This window comes from Xiphophorus maculatus, chromosome 22, assembly GCF_002775205.1.
Source record: "Xiphophorus maculatus strain JP 163 A chromosome 22, X_maculatus-5.0-male, whole genome shotgun sequence".
Lineage (NCBI taxonomy): Eukaryota > Metazoa > Chordata > Actinopteri > Cyprinodontiformes > Poeciliidae > Xiphophorus > Xiphophorus maculatus.
Window position 1 is genome coordinate 16,502,470 of NC_036464.1, and position 14,113 is coordinate 16,516,582.

General features: G+C 37.8%; 1 protein-coding gene across 9 annotated transcripts in view; it reads left to right on the plus strand.

Moving 5' to 3' along the window:
• LOC102234462 (protocadherin-15-like) overlaps positions 1 to 5,556 on the plus strand; it is a 175,772-nt gene extending 170,216 nt beyond the window's left edge. For 5 of the 9 annotated variants that reach the window (XM_023327529.1, XM_023327528.1, XM_023327533.1 and 2 more), the window contains 2 exons: positions 866 to 980; positions 1,155 to 3,632. In XM_023327529.1, coding sequence (XP_023183297.1) covers positions 866 to 980; positions 1,155 to 3,011 — 1,972 coding nt within the window. In that variant the 3' untranslated portion in view covers positions 3,012 to 3,632. Of the gene's footprint in view, positions 1 to 865; positions 981 to 1,154; positions 3,634 to 4,132 lie in introns of those variants that run through there. The other 4 variants (XR_002752137.1, XR_002752138.1, XM_023327534.1 and 1 more) reach the window with 4 other exon arrangements.
• Positions 5,557 to 14,113: the final 8,557 nt, after the last annotated feature.

Here is a 14,113-nt window from a genome sequence, read left to right on the forward strand (position 1 = left end):
CCACTGAAGAAAGCAGTATTTCAACGTTTAGGGTTTGGGTTGAGGCTGACTGTGGAACTATGTCATAAAACTTTATGTTGTCTTGGATCATGGTTTTTGCAGAGCGAATCCAACAGAAAATAATTTATATAAAGAATCTTTGCACACATTGATGAAATTCTAACAATATATTTAATCTTCTTTTGCTTTTTTTTAACATTGCCCTGCATTACAACATTTAGAAGAACACGTGGATAAGTTTATAAATTTATTGCAGTGCAATGCAGATTGTGTATGTCAAGAAACATACTAGTTAAATTAAATGACTATTTCTCATTCACCCCAGTCACTAATTTAATGATGCATTTTAATCTTGCTGTTTAATCATGCATTACTAGATATTATAAAAATGTTATGTAAGAGGGGGGCTTCAATTGAAACACTGTGACCTACCCGCAGTTATTTTGTGTTGTTGTGTCAAATTAGCTAAGCCACTCAGTGCATTAGCTTTATATCATTCTCCCCCTCTGGTGGCTTATTAATATCCTACACCCACACTGAGTAAGGAGGCTGAATATATATGCACACTTCCGAATTTTATTTGGGAAATTGTTAAAACTATTCATCACTTCCTTTCTTCATCTCAGATACCCATAGGGTACATTGTGTTGTTTCTGTGACATACAAAATAAAATACATTGAAATTTGTGGTTGGTATTTTTGCAAAACACTGCATACGCTTGTCTAGGGGCAATTCCATTTTCAAGTTGTGTACTGATATTTCTGCATATGGTTTATTAAAGGAACGGTTAAATAAACAAGGATTAAATGCAATGCAGAGCATTATTTAATACATATATTTATGTATGTTGTCTGTTTTTCTCAGATATGACTTTCCTCAGTATGGGAGTCGGAGGAGGCTGATAACACCCATGTATGATGAATATGGTGAGGTGATCATGGAGGATGATGGGTATTACTACAGTCCACATGGCCCAGAGGTATTACCGATCCTTGAATTGTATATTGTATATTTTAAGTACTAATGGTATTAGCAAAAACAACCATTAATATGCAGTGAATACCCAATCATTTAAATTGTATTCAGTGTGTGACACAACAATACCCTGGTTATATCATTACAAAGATTCCTAAATAAAATATGATTGTCTTAGGGCCGTGGCAGAGGCCGGGGTGGCATGAGAGGTAGAGGTCCACCAAAGAGAGTTGCCTTTAGGGACGTGCCACCAGAGGATGAAATAGTGCAACCTCAGGCAGCAGAGGAAGGTGAACCTTCTAAGGCTGCCAAGAGACTGAAGTCTGTCATGAAACTCAGCAAACTCCTGGCAGCCGGCAAGGGAGGAAAGCAACCATCTGATGCCGGCCCTCCTGGCCCATCTCCATGGAAGAAAGCCAAGATGCTCAAGATGTTTGGCGCTGGAAAGAAGGACAAGGATTATGCCAAACTGATGTCAGCCCGCCGTATTGACAGCCAGGATAGTCTTACGGACAGACCGGCAGTTATTGGGCCAATAGATAGCAAGTCGGATGCTCGCAGCCGGCTTAGCAAAGTTTTAAAGAGAATTACCATTGGCAACAAGTTGCAGGTCAGGAGGAAGTCACAGAGTAGTGTGAGTCATGGCTCAGCCACAGGCAGCGAGAAAGATGAGGAGGCTTCGCAGGCAGCCAGCGAGGATGAAAGGAAGTCTAAAGTATCTATTAGTGTGACCGAAAGTGAGCCAGAAGAAGGTGCAAGTGGAAGCAGTAAGGAGAAAGACTCTGATGAAGAATCCTCTGAGAAAAGTAGTGTTGACAGAGATTATCTTAAAGTTGACTTGGATAGAGATGACACAAATGAAAGCACTGTGGACTCAGAGGAAGAGCCTGATGAAGAGCCAGGTGATTCTGATGAGGAAAGCAGGTCCAAATCTGAAGAGGATGAGGAAACAGAGAAGGACTCAGGCAGTGAAAAAGAATCAGAGACTGAGGGAGAGTCAGAGTCAGAAAAGGAATCAGTGTCTGAGAAGTCCTCAGCTACAGAGAAAGAGTCAGAAACAGAGAAAGAGTCAGAGTCTGATGAAGAGTCCAGCTCTGACAAGGAAACAGAATCAGGAACAGCAACAGAAAAGGAAACGAGTACAGAAAGGGATTCAGCAACAGAAAAAGACTCAGATGAAGAGTCTGAGGAAGAAGAGGTGTCTGAAAGCACTAGAGAAAGTGGATCTTCTGCACGCACTTCTATAAGATCTTCAGCTACTGAGGCCAGCAGAAGGAGCAGCGCTTCCACTACTGTTAGTGGGACTGACAGTAAAGGTAGTGAAAGTGCAAGTGAGAGTGGCAGTGGTAGTGTCAGAAGCGGTAGATCTTCCTCTAGATCAAGTGCGAGATCAACACAGAGAACAAGCTCAACAAGAGCATCCTCAGAGAAGTCCAGCGAAGAACTCAGTGAAGCTGAGTCAGGAACAGGGACAGCTAGTGATGCAGAATCGGGATCAGGGTCAGGTTCAGGGTCAGGAAGTGAACGGTCTTCATCTTGGGGGTCCAGCAAGAAAAAAACATCCGGTTCAGAGCTGAGTAAAAGATCTTCATCTGGCAGCCAGCATTCCCTTGGAAGTGAGGGGAGTTCTGCTGGCTCCCAGTCCACTGGCGGAAGTCGACGTTCTCGAAAGTCTCTCCTGAGCCATGGTTCAGAGGATGCAATCACAGAGGAGAGTGAGGATGAGGAAGAATCTGGGACTGCTGATGAGAGCAAAGACTCTGCGAGTGAGGTCAGTGATGAATCATCATCAAGAAGATCTAGTGTAGTTTCTGAAGGCCCAGGACCCTCTGCTCCCTACCGTGGTCAGACTTATAGTCCTGAGATCAGAAGCACCTCTGATGAGACATACGGAGGCTTGTCCCCTATCACTGAAGTGGACGAGGACGCCATCTCATCTGATAAATCTTCAGTCAGTGCATCAAAGGGCTCAGAAGGCACTGAAGAAACATCAGATGGTGTTTCAGAATCTGAAGGGAGCTCAACGGCCTTCTAGCAAGATTTATTGTCCCTGTGAAGTAAGAGTGAATAAAATCAATTACCTTTGCATGGGAGTGAAAAATATTGCTTGCTTCTACGGACTGTTTCAAATGTCTGCTTTTTCTCATTTTCCCTGAGTAGGGGAAAAGCTGGTTTCCTACTGCACATTATCTGAGTCTGACTCTCCTTTTTCTAGCGTTGACTTTTTTCTCTCTTTGATGTTCTCTGTGTGCTTTTCATAATTTTGGTTTTTTTGTACAATATTGTAGTGCTATTTCTACAGTATAATTTTACATGTTCTTTTTTATATCAGTTTTCCCTGAATGTTAATATTATACTTAACTGAAAAATGGTTTCTCACTGTTAACTGACAGATGTTTTCTCAATATGCTCTTTAACTTTTGCTTGATGTCGTATAGTATGAGAACTTGTTTTTTACTCGGGAAAAAAAAATCTGCTTCAAGAAATATCCAGTCTATCTATTCCACTGCATATAGAAGGGGAGAACGCAAAAACCTCTTCATTATTATGATGCTAAAATTAAAAATCAGTAGTGTGTTTTTTTGTTTTTTAGTTTTTATCCAGATCTCCAATTCACATGAGCACACCAAAACCTGAGCTTTCTTAAAATCCCCATTCTGGCATGTTTTTTTTTTTTTTTACCAAAACCATTGTGTGCATGTGGCACCAGCCTTGTGAATTTTTATTGCACATTACCAATCAGCTGGCTAAAAAAAAAATATTTTTTTCCATGCTTACAGGGTAGACATATTTAGTGATACCATGATTATTTAATGGAAATAATTTAACAATTGCAGGGACATTTGTTGATTTTCTGTATTAAAATACGTAAATGAAACTGTTATCCATGTTTTTGTTCTCAGTTTTTGCATAAAACCAAGATCATCCTACCACTCCACGTTTACCTATACTTTCACATACTTTTTGATTTTAATGGAAACATAAAGCCTCAATAAAGAGTCTACGCTTTTTTGTTTGATTGCTGTGCTGTGAGAACTTGATTTCTATGCCTGCATTTTTATGTATTTTTTTTAACCACAACTTGCTCTATCTTCCAAAAAAAAAAAAAAAAAAAGCAATGCATTGACTTTGACCTTTTAATTTTCTTTTTCACAGCCTGGAAGAAAGAAACGGATCAAACTTGTGGTTGATCGGGAGAACGAGTCCAGCTCTACTGGAGAGGAAAGCACTACAGAGAGTCAACAGAATAGACTGCCCAACAGTCATAGCAACATCAATGGGAATATCTACCTCGCGCAGAATGGCACTATCGTTCGAACCAGGAGGCCAGCCCATCTAAACAACCTAAAAATGGGCTCTCCGTGCCGACTAAGTAAGCATTTCAAAAGACTCGACAAATTAGGTGTGACTCACGAGGAACCCCCTCCTACTGTAGACAACGAGGCTATAGAAAACAACACGGAGGATGGAACGAGCTCGGGTTTACATTCTAACAAAGACGTAAACCTCAACACTCTGTCCTCTTGTGGCTCTTTGGGATCCACCATTACAAATCTAAAAACCTTTGGGTCCAAAGCCAGTATTACCAAGGCCATAATTGACAGCGGGCAGTGTGTCAGCGGGGAGCAAGAGACATCTGTCGACAACCACAACAGTAGTAGGGAAACACTGGAGTCACAACACAGTGACCGCACAATATCAGATGAAGAAGAACTGTGGATGGGACCCTGGAACAATCTGCACATACCTATGACAAAACTATGACTGGTCATTTACAAACTGAAATCCCCTTTTGTTCATCTTCTCTTGTTTTTGCACATATGTTAAGAAAATCAACTTGAAATGTGTGCCTCAGCTATTAAAGCTTCAATCACTGACAGGTGGTTGGACATATAATCATATTTTATTGAGAGAATTATAAGACAGAGAATACTAGTACCAGATTTTTATTACTGACAGGGCTATAGTAGATAAAGACAATGAATGCCTCCAGCAAATTGAGAATTTTATACGAGTTATGCTCGACTCTTAATTTCATCTCTTGAAAACACTGAATGGCCCTTTTTGTTAAACAGAGTTGTTTGTTATTATTCTTGTTTTAATCGTTAAACACGAGAGATTCCTGGTCATTCCAAAGTGTTGCTGAAGACATTTACAGATAAATATTGGTGATCAAAGAACCCGTAATTATGTAGTCTATGATAAAAATCAACATATTTTGCTATTTGTGTTTTACTTGCAAAAACTCCAGAATGTTGCTGATTATTTAATGTTGTGACCACCTGGAAATGTTTTTAGAAATTTCTGAGCAATATAGTAAATTATTTTTGTCTATTTTATATCCAAGAGAGATGAAAAATCTACAATATCATTAAGAATAAATATATAAACATGACTGCCATCGCTGACTTTCAACAGTGAAACGTGGCAGTATGGTCATAGTGTTTTTATATCTGCATTTGTACTTATAGAATGTGGTATTTTCAATCCCTTTACATGATGCAGATTCACTCTGTTCTTGTCATGAGTATGGAACACCAAAATTGGTGTCACATTCCACAATAAATCTCTAATCTGTTTCTTTGTTCAGAGAGTAACAATTGCAAGCATGCATCAGTTCTCCAATTTGGTGCTGCACTTTATGTAAAAATGACCTAAAAAGAAAATGCTAAAAGTTATTCACAAACTAAAGTAGATTTTTTTCTTTATCTTTAGCAGCTGCACGAGCACTATGTTTGAAGTTAAAAAAGACACAAGTGCAGTTTTAATGTTGTTCCCAACAGAATGAAGATTGTTAATTTAAGTGGCTTTTCACCAGAAAGAAAAGCAATGAAAGGTCACCAAGCAATCACATAAAAAATGTGCTATACATCTGAAACGTGTCTGGAAATTCCAGTATTACGTTCACTTCCTCACCTCGTAAGCTGACTGAAAGGAAAAAGTTTTTTTCATCATACAATTATCTGAAGAAAAATGCTGAAAGAAATACTTTTGCATTCAGAGACCAACTGTCTCTACTAGTTCTATCAGAACACCATATAAGACACGTGCATAATGACATTCAAATAAACGTTTCCTGCAGTCAATCAAAATCTTAAAAATACCAGTCAAAATTGCAGACTGCAGAAAGTTTTGTTAATAAAAGGGATCAGGGACTGAATGCCAGAATGAAAAGTCTTGAAAAGAGTCTCCAATTTGTCAGCTGGAATAAGTTTTCACGCTGGAACAGAATTTGACTCATACAGACGCCTCACAAAGTTGGCCTTTCAGGTAAAGTATTTATTGTAAAATCATGTTATTCTTTGAATTATTCATAATCGTTTTTAAATTCAAGTTAAATATAATGGGACATTTTCTATGTGCATCTACCTGGAACATGTTTCCAAGTTTAAAGTGTAACTGCAAATTGAGCTATTAAGTTGTAAAAGCTAATGCACAGATTTTATGCCTCACCAGTTTTAAAAGGTAAATAACCTGTACTTGTATAGTAATTTATCACTTCCAGATGCCCCCAAAGTGCTTAACACTACATTCAGTCATTCACCCATTCACACACTGATGGTGGCAAGCTGCTGGATTCTAGCCACAGCTGTCCTGGGACAGTCTGACAGAAGCAAGGCTTCCATCCAGCGGTGCCACTGGTACGTCTGACCCACCAGCAGGAAAGGTGGGTGAAGTGGACACTTGCGATTAAGCAAGAACAACCGAGACGTACAGAGTGGGTTCTTGAAGCAGCAACCCACCAATTACCAGGTGAACAACTACCACCGTCGTCACCATTGTTTTACTTAGTAAAGTAGCTAATGTTGTGGTCTCCTCACCAAGGAAAAAGTTGCTCTGTTACTAAATGATGCCACTACTAATTCCCATAATTGGCCATGTGCATTCAACTGAAATGGATGCTATAGGAATGAACATTAAAGTGATAGGACAGATGCTGCATACCCCTAAAAATATACCCCTAATTGCCACAAATTAACTTTCTACTGTCAAATTTTGCTTTGCTTTAGGTCAGGGGTCTCAAACTCCAGTCCTCGAGGGCCGCTGTCCTGCAGTTTTTAGATGTGCCACAGATACAAAACACTGGGATGAAATGGCTTAATTACCTCCTCCTTGTGTAGATCAGTTCTCCAGAGCCTTAATGACCTAATTATTCTATTCAGGTGTGGTGCAGCAGAGGCACATCTAAAAGGTGCAGGACAGCAGCACTCGAGGACTGGAGTTTGAGACCCCTGCTTTAGGTCCTCCACCTTTATATCGTACAACTGGCATAAGTAGTTTGATTTGTTTATTGTTTTTTTTTTATATTTACATAGTACAGTCTTAAGTCTGAACTGATTTTTGTTTTCATGGTCTGACTGAAAACCTACAGTCATAGTAAAACACGAGTATATTTTTATAAATGAAAGTAAGATCAAGATCATCAGTGGTGAATTTGCAAATGCATTAGCTAGAGAACATTGATGACCAAATCTTTTGAATTTGTTTTGTGTCCATTTTGAAATCTGAAGAAGCTTTATTTAATTCAGTCCAGATAAAATAGAAGGAAAATTAGATGCAGTGCCTCTTTTTTTCATTGTGCACACATTAAAAAATCCCTCCTTTTCTTATTTTAAATTGATATTGCCACAAGCAATTTTTGGCTTTACAGCATATTTAAAAACTTAAATTATCAACTAATCACGGAAGGGGTAAGCGGTTTCTCTGTACCCTTTCATTATATAATCTTTACCGTAGGGTTGATTTAAATATATTCATGCAACCTTCACAACAACTTCAGCTGCAGTTTGTGTTCATGTGAAACCATCTTCTGCAATATCCCTGTGGAGATAAATCTTGACATAAAAATTCTGCTATGCTTCACAGTAATTCATAAACTTTAAAGATTTTTATGGATTCACTGGGAGCTTGCTAAGTTAGTAATGGTATGTATCCAATGAGCAAAGCTACACCAGGGTCATGGTCCATATATAAATTTCTTATTCTAATTGGACTTTTGAGGACCTCTGACTGACCTGCTGTTAAACCAGAAAAGACCCCCAGCATCCATTCAGTCACTTGTCTGATGCCTCTTTGGAGTGGCTTCACGGGAATGTGAATGACAGTGCGTAGTCATTTAGCCTCTGATTTGTTAACATACAAACTGGCAATAGCTAGATATTGTTCTTTACAAGAACATTTATCAATATCAAATCACTTGGCAATCAAATATTCATAGTGAAAGTAAAACCAGGACATAGGCTTAATAGCCAGCCTGAATTAACATTATTCTTTTTTATTTTTCAAATACACAGGAGTCAGATTAGACTGATATGAAACAGCCCAGAAGAATAATGATACCCTACTGGGACTGTAGGTATTTATCTCATTACTTTTGATGTGAGAAATTTTAAACTGCAATATTTATCAAATAAAGAGGAAAACATTCTATTCTTTCTCCATCGTGAAAGTTTTGCTAAGGGCTTATTTCCTTAAATCATCACTAATATTAAATAAGATTCTCCACATGAGGGACTAAGAAGAATCTCATAGTCATGAATCATTTTAAGACACCAAACAGATCTTAAAATACAAAAATACCTAGACATCGGTTAGTGTGAAGAGGAGATAACTCAATAAATTAACTTATAAACATGTATGTATGTATGCATGTGTACTTAGGATATCCTGACCTACAACAAGTTGTACGGTAATCTACCTATAACTCAGTTTGAAAGAGATTATCACAAATCCCAAAAGGAGGCAGAAGGAAACTCCTCATAATACTTATCCGTCACCATCGCTTTTTGCAAGCTCAGACCTGGAGGTTTTTTTTTTTCTTCCTTTTCGTCCAAAGCCTGACTCCGAAATAAGGAAGCTACTTTACTGCGTAAGTATTTAAGAGGAAAAATGGCAACCTGAGAAGGTGAAATGAATGATCCCACATGTCTCTGCTACACAAAATTCTGATCAAAAAATTAAGAGACTTTGAGAATACATCAGAGCAGTTGTGCAGGAGAACCACCGTCTATGTCATTGTGGTTTTTTTCTCTCTCTCTGTCTCTGTGATCTCCGACTTTACCAACTGGATTAGATCCAAACTGCCCTGCAGCCAGCAGACGGGCAGATGGGGATAGTTTAGTCCTGCAGGGCAGACTGAGGCTGGTATTTCAGAGAAGTGACATTAGAGGGTGCTGTGCTGTGGTGTCATCAAAGACAGGCTGCACCATCTGCTCCAGGTCAATTTTTTTGATAAACAGTAAAAGTGTGAACTGAGGATCCTTGCTGCTAATTTAACTTTGAAGTTGTCCTCTTTTTCTAAAGTGAGCAAGATTCATTCTGTCACATTTACTTGCGTCAAAAGATGACGGCTAGTGGATAGCAAAATTCTCTCTAGCTAGCTACTTTTGAAATGGTAAATTCCTTTCAAATCTGCAAACTTTGTATAAAATATGTGAAAGCAAACTGTTTTGCATATCTTTAAGTAAAATTATATATCTTTAATTCATAAAATTCTGTTTTTTTTTTCAAGCAATGAATAAATGCAAATACTTAAGATGTATTTGCATCTTAAGTATTTGATGCAAATTCTTAAGATGCAACAGAGATTTGGTAAAAATATCTTCCATAATACTCATATTTTCTGATAATTGTTTTTTAATTAAAAGTTTTAACTTTTCATTCTTCATTCTAACTAAAGTAAATAAAAATAGTTTTCAATTGTGCTATTTTATTTCAGAAACTTTGAGAGCCATTGATCTAATGGGCCAACTTAATGTCATGTTTCTGAAAATATGTCTATATTAATAAAATGTTTGCTTTAGGTTTACATGGTAATACTAGAAAGTCATTAATACTTACCAATGTAAAAGTTGAAAACATATGGTTTTCTTCAAATTTAAAACAGGGATTATTAAATGATTTTGACTTATTTTATGACATAAATGGTGGAAATCTTTTTTTTTTCTCTACAGTGGAGAGTTGAAGATGCACTCTGAAATAAGTATTGGTCACAATACGTTAGAAGCATATGCATTGCCACATTCAATGCATTACTTAATGCACCCTACGATGCAGTTAATGTGCCTCCTTAAAATTTTCCAGTCTAAATTTACACAAAATGCTTCATCCTTAAAACATCAAAATTGAACTCGCAGTCCATGACTGAAATGAAGCCTTCCAAGGAATTAATGCCGGCCAGACTTTTTTTACAAACTAAGAAACAAAAGCGCCTCATGATGTTCTCAAAGATGCTAACCAGCAGAAGCAAATTGAACGGTTGAACATTTGAAATCTGCAGTGTGTCAAAAACCGTTGTTGCTTTTTTTTATGTATAGCATTAAGCTAGTGATAATTATTCTACATTCTGTTGAGATTTCAGGCATTATGTGCCAGTTACTGGGTACTTCTGGCTGTCACTCATGCAGAATACATTAACACAGCATTTGATTGTCACATGAAGGATTTGCAAAGCTGTAAAGAGAGATGATAATGAATACTGAGGTGGTTTAGAAATATGGGGTCATTTGTTTTTGAGGAGCATCACTGTGTGCAAGTCTGTCTTATTTTAAGGTTTTTACTCTGCATTACATTTCTGAGATGCAAATAATACAATGAAGGGATTAAAATATACATATCAAGTAAATATTTGAAAATACAGTAAAATAAAACAAAACGTGAAGAAGCAAAAGAAGTCCCATCTGACTGACCTGAAAGTTTTTTTGTTGTTGTTGTTTTAATTTATGAAGTGTTTTTACTAGCTGCAATGCATGCACAACCACAAGATGGCGCCTGATACCAACAACTGAGATGAAGTGTACCTCTGAAATGGGCATTTAAATGAAGTGATGAGGAATCTGAAGATTATGTTCATGCCTGCTGCAGTATATACAATTTAGACATATTGCAGATTGGCTTATGCTTTAGCTAGCTATGCTCTGTGAAAACTGAAATTATGCAGACTCGTTTTGGCATTTTGTTGTGTGTGATGAGGGGTTCTACTGTAGATTTATTGAACCTCTTTCTTACCCGTTAATATATTTACAAAGTTAAACATCAGCATAAAAGTAAAATATTTTATACCCTGTTCCTATAAAAATAACATTGTGAAGGATAGTATTCCGTTCTAATTGGCTTAAACCAATTATTTTCATATTTTTTGCTTACTATGTTGAAAACAACACAACACTCCTCTTTTTATAGAGCCATGCTCCGGCAGTGAGTAGAAGTCCATCATCATCTTCTCATTTCCTGCAGCTATTTAAGACTGCGCCTGTCCCAAAACAGGCGCCCGATGACCGCAGTCGGAGCTATCTGGGGACCAGCTTCCATACTAATTCAAGGATATTAGGATGTCTCCGACTGTTTTGCTTTGACATTGCTAAATCTTCATCGACTGCCGCACGTGCGCTGAGTGTGCGCCCTCTGACTTGCTGCCATCCATGTCTTCTCAGATCCATTTGGGCTTTCTTAACTATATATTGTACATCTTGAGTGCTTTATAATTTCTGTGCTGCACATTGTTATTTTAGAAATGAACTCAAAATCTAAAGTAAGGTTTAACTGACAGAGAGGTCTCACATAAACACACTCCCATATGCACACATGCCATTGCTCGCTGAGCCCAGTTCTCTGACATCTCACCCAAGGGTTGTATTCTAGCTGAAATGTTAGGTGTGCTGTAAAGTACACGCTCCACACTGTCTGGCTCTGCTAATGAAGGGGTGTGTGGCTGGTAGTCCGATGTTAGTACCATATACCCTGCGCTGCTTTAATGCTCACATCCAGTCTCATTCTACTCATTCTATACACAGTGGCTTGCAAAAGTATTCATACCTTTTCCTTTACACATTCTGATGTTACAGCTACAAATATTGATGATTTTTTTTTAACTTTTTTCATTTTTGGATCTAATATGACAAACATACACAAAGTAGAGCATCACTGTGGAGAGGAACAACAATTATTATACTCTCAAAATATTTTGCAAAAAAGGGTCAGGCATTTTCTCCAAAAAGAAACAGAATGCTGTATAATGCACCACCATTTTCTGCAACGGTCACAACAAGTATGTTTGGGTATGTTTAAATCAACTTAGCCCTGTTAAGAACTGAATTTTTTTTGCTCATTCTTTGTAAAATAGCTCACGATTGCCAATGGCTTAGTCAGGCAGCTTTTAAGTTTTACTATAAATTCTCCATTGGATTTAGATCTGTACTGTGTGGCAAATTCTGACACATGAACCTGCTTTCATCTAGCTGAAGCTCTGACTGTATGTATAGGGTCGTTGTTCTGTTGGAGGTGTGGAGGGGGGGACAACCTCCACCCTGCTTTCAAGCCATTTGCAGCCTCTAAACAGTTTTGATCTAGGATTGTTCTGCATTTAGCTCAATCAAACTTTCTATGAACTCTTACTCTATCCCTTTAGAAAAAAACAAAAAAATAAAACACAAACAGCTTCATGCTGCCACCACTGTGTGTCATTATTGGGGGTGGTAAGGTGATACATTTTGCTACACATAACATTTTGCGTGTTGGTCTCATTCTTTCTCCTACTACTTGCTATGTCTCACATGGCTTGTGAAAAACTGCAAATCAGACTTCTTATGGCTTATATTTCACAATTCAACAGTATTGGCACTTTTCCATAAAGTGGATGTTGTGGATTCTTGCAGCTCCTCTAGATGTTCATCTGTTTTCTTCTTAAGTTTAGCCTTTCCATGCTTTCTGATTTAGGTGGGGTTGATAGGCTTGAAGATGTGCAAACTGTTCTTTCTCAGATATCCAAAGTTGAGGTTATGGTTTTATAACCTAACCCTGCTTTAGTCTTCTCCACAACGTCATCACTGACCTTTCTGCTGTGTTTTGCTGTGGTCTGGATGATGCTGTTTTACAATTTTTTGGTCTTCTTATAACAGTTGTGTTAATACTGAAATCAAACTCCACCCCAATGAACTCTTCTAGCAAATTAGGAAACTTTTGAAGACTTTTAGTTAATAAATGCACATTTTTGCAACATTTTTTAGATTTTTGTTCTTGAGAAATAATTAAAAAAAAAAACATGTATCATTTTCCTTTTACCACATAATTATGCACTACTTTATGTTGTTTCAAACAAATTCCAGTAAGATCTATTGAACTTTGTGGTTTTTAAGTGGCAAAATGTGAGAATTAAACTGTAAACTTAACAATGCTTTTGTGAGGCATGTATATTGACCTGAGTCACTCTGAATGCTGAACAGTTATAGATATTCATTAAGGAGTTGTTTTTAAAACTAATTTCATATAAAATTGGGCATAAAGCTGTTTTGAAACATTGTTTTGCTACATTTCTTATAAATTCTCATAACATCACATCGTGGATTCCTTTTCATTTGCGAAAAGTGTTCCTTTTGTTGTTGTGACTTTGGCACATCAGTACTTGGCCAAACTTGTCAGACTGCGAGCTTTCAGCACCCACAGTGTTAATGTATAATGTCAACGCAGTAGGGAGCCTTGTTAAAAAGCAATTAAGCCAAAATGATTTAAACATTGTGTGGTTTGGACACTGGCAAGCCCTGAGGTACGATGCTGTGTTGTTGTCGTCTTAAACAGAGTATTTCACTGTCTGCTCACACAGCAAACCGCTATTTGTGTGAATGTAGCTGCAACCACACTTTCCCACACCCGCCAAACCATACCAAACCACAGACTTCAGCAATGTGCACCACACACACACTTTTGCACAGACTCATACACAACACACACACATAGAGTATTCACATGAAGAGTAATTGAGGGGTTTGACTAGTTTTTGGTGCATTAAAACAGTAGCTGCTTTAAATGATAGGGGCTGAGACATACTTGCATTGATGCCTGCAAGGCTGGTAAAAATGGCTGATTACTCAAAGAGGACGTGGCATTCAGTAACTCTTATTAAATTCCTTTTATATTTAGTGGAGTTTGACTGAATCACACCATTTAAGCTGTTCCTGACAGTAATGCATTCCTAATCCACGGCTTTCTTTCTCTTTACCCTCATTTCTTTAGCGATTTCAGGCACAAGCCTTTCTGCAAACAGTGTTAGACTCAGTCTTACTTCTGATGATCAAAACATTACTGATGACAGCCGAGAGTCTTCATCAACCAGTTCTGAGGTATTAAGTTGTTCTCCCTGTT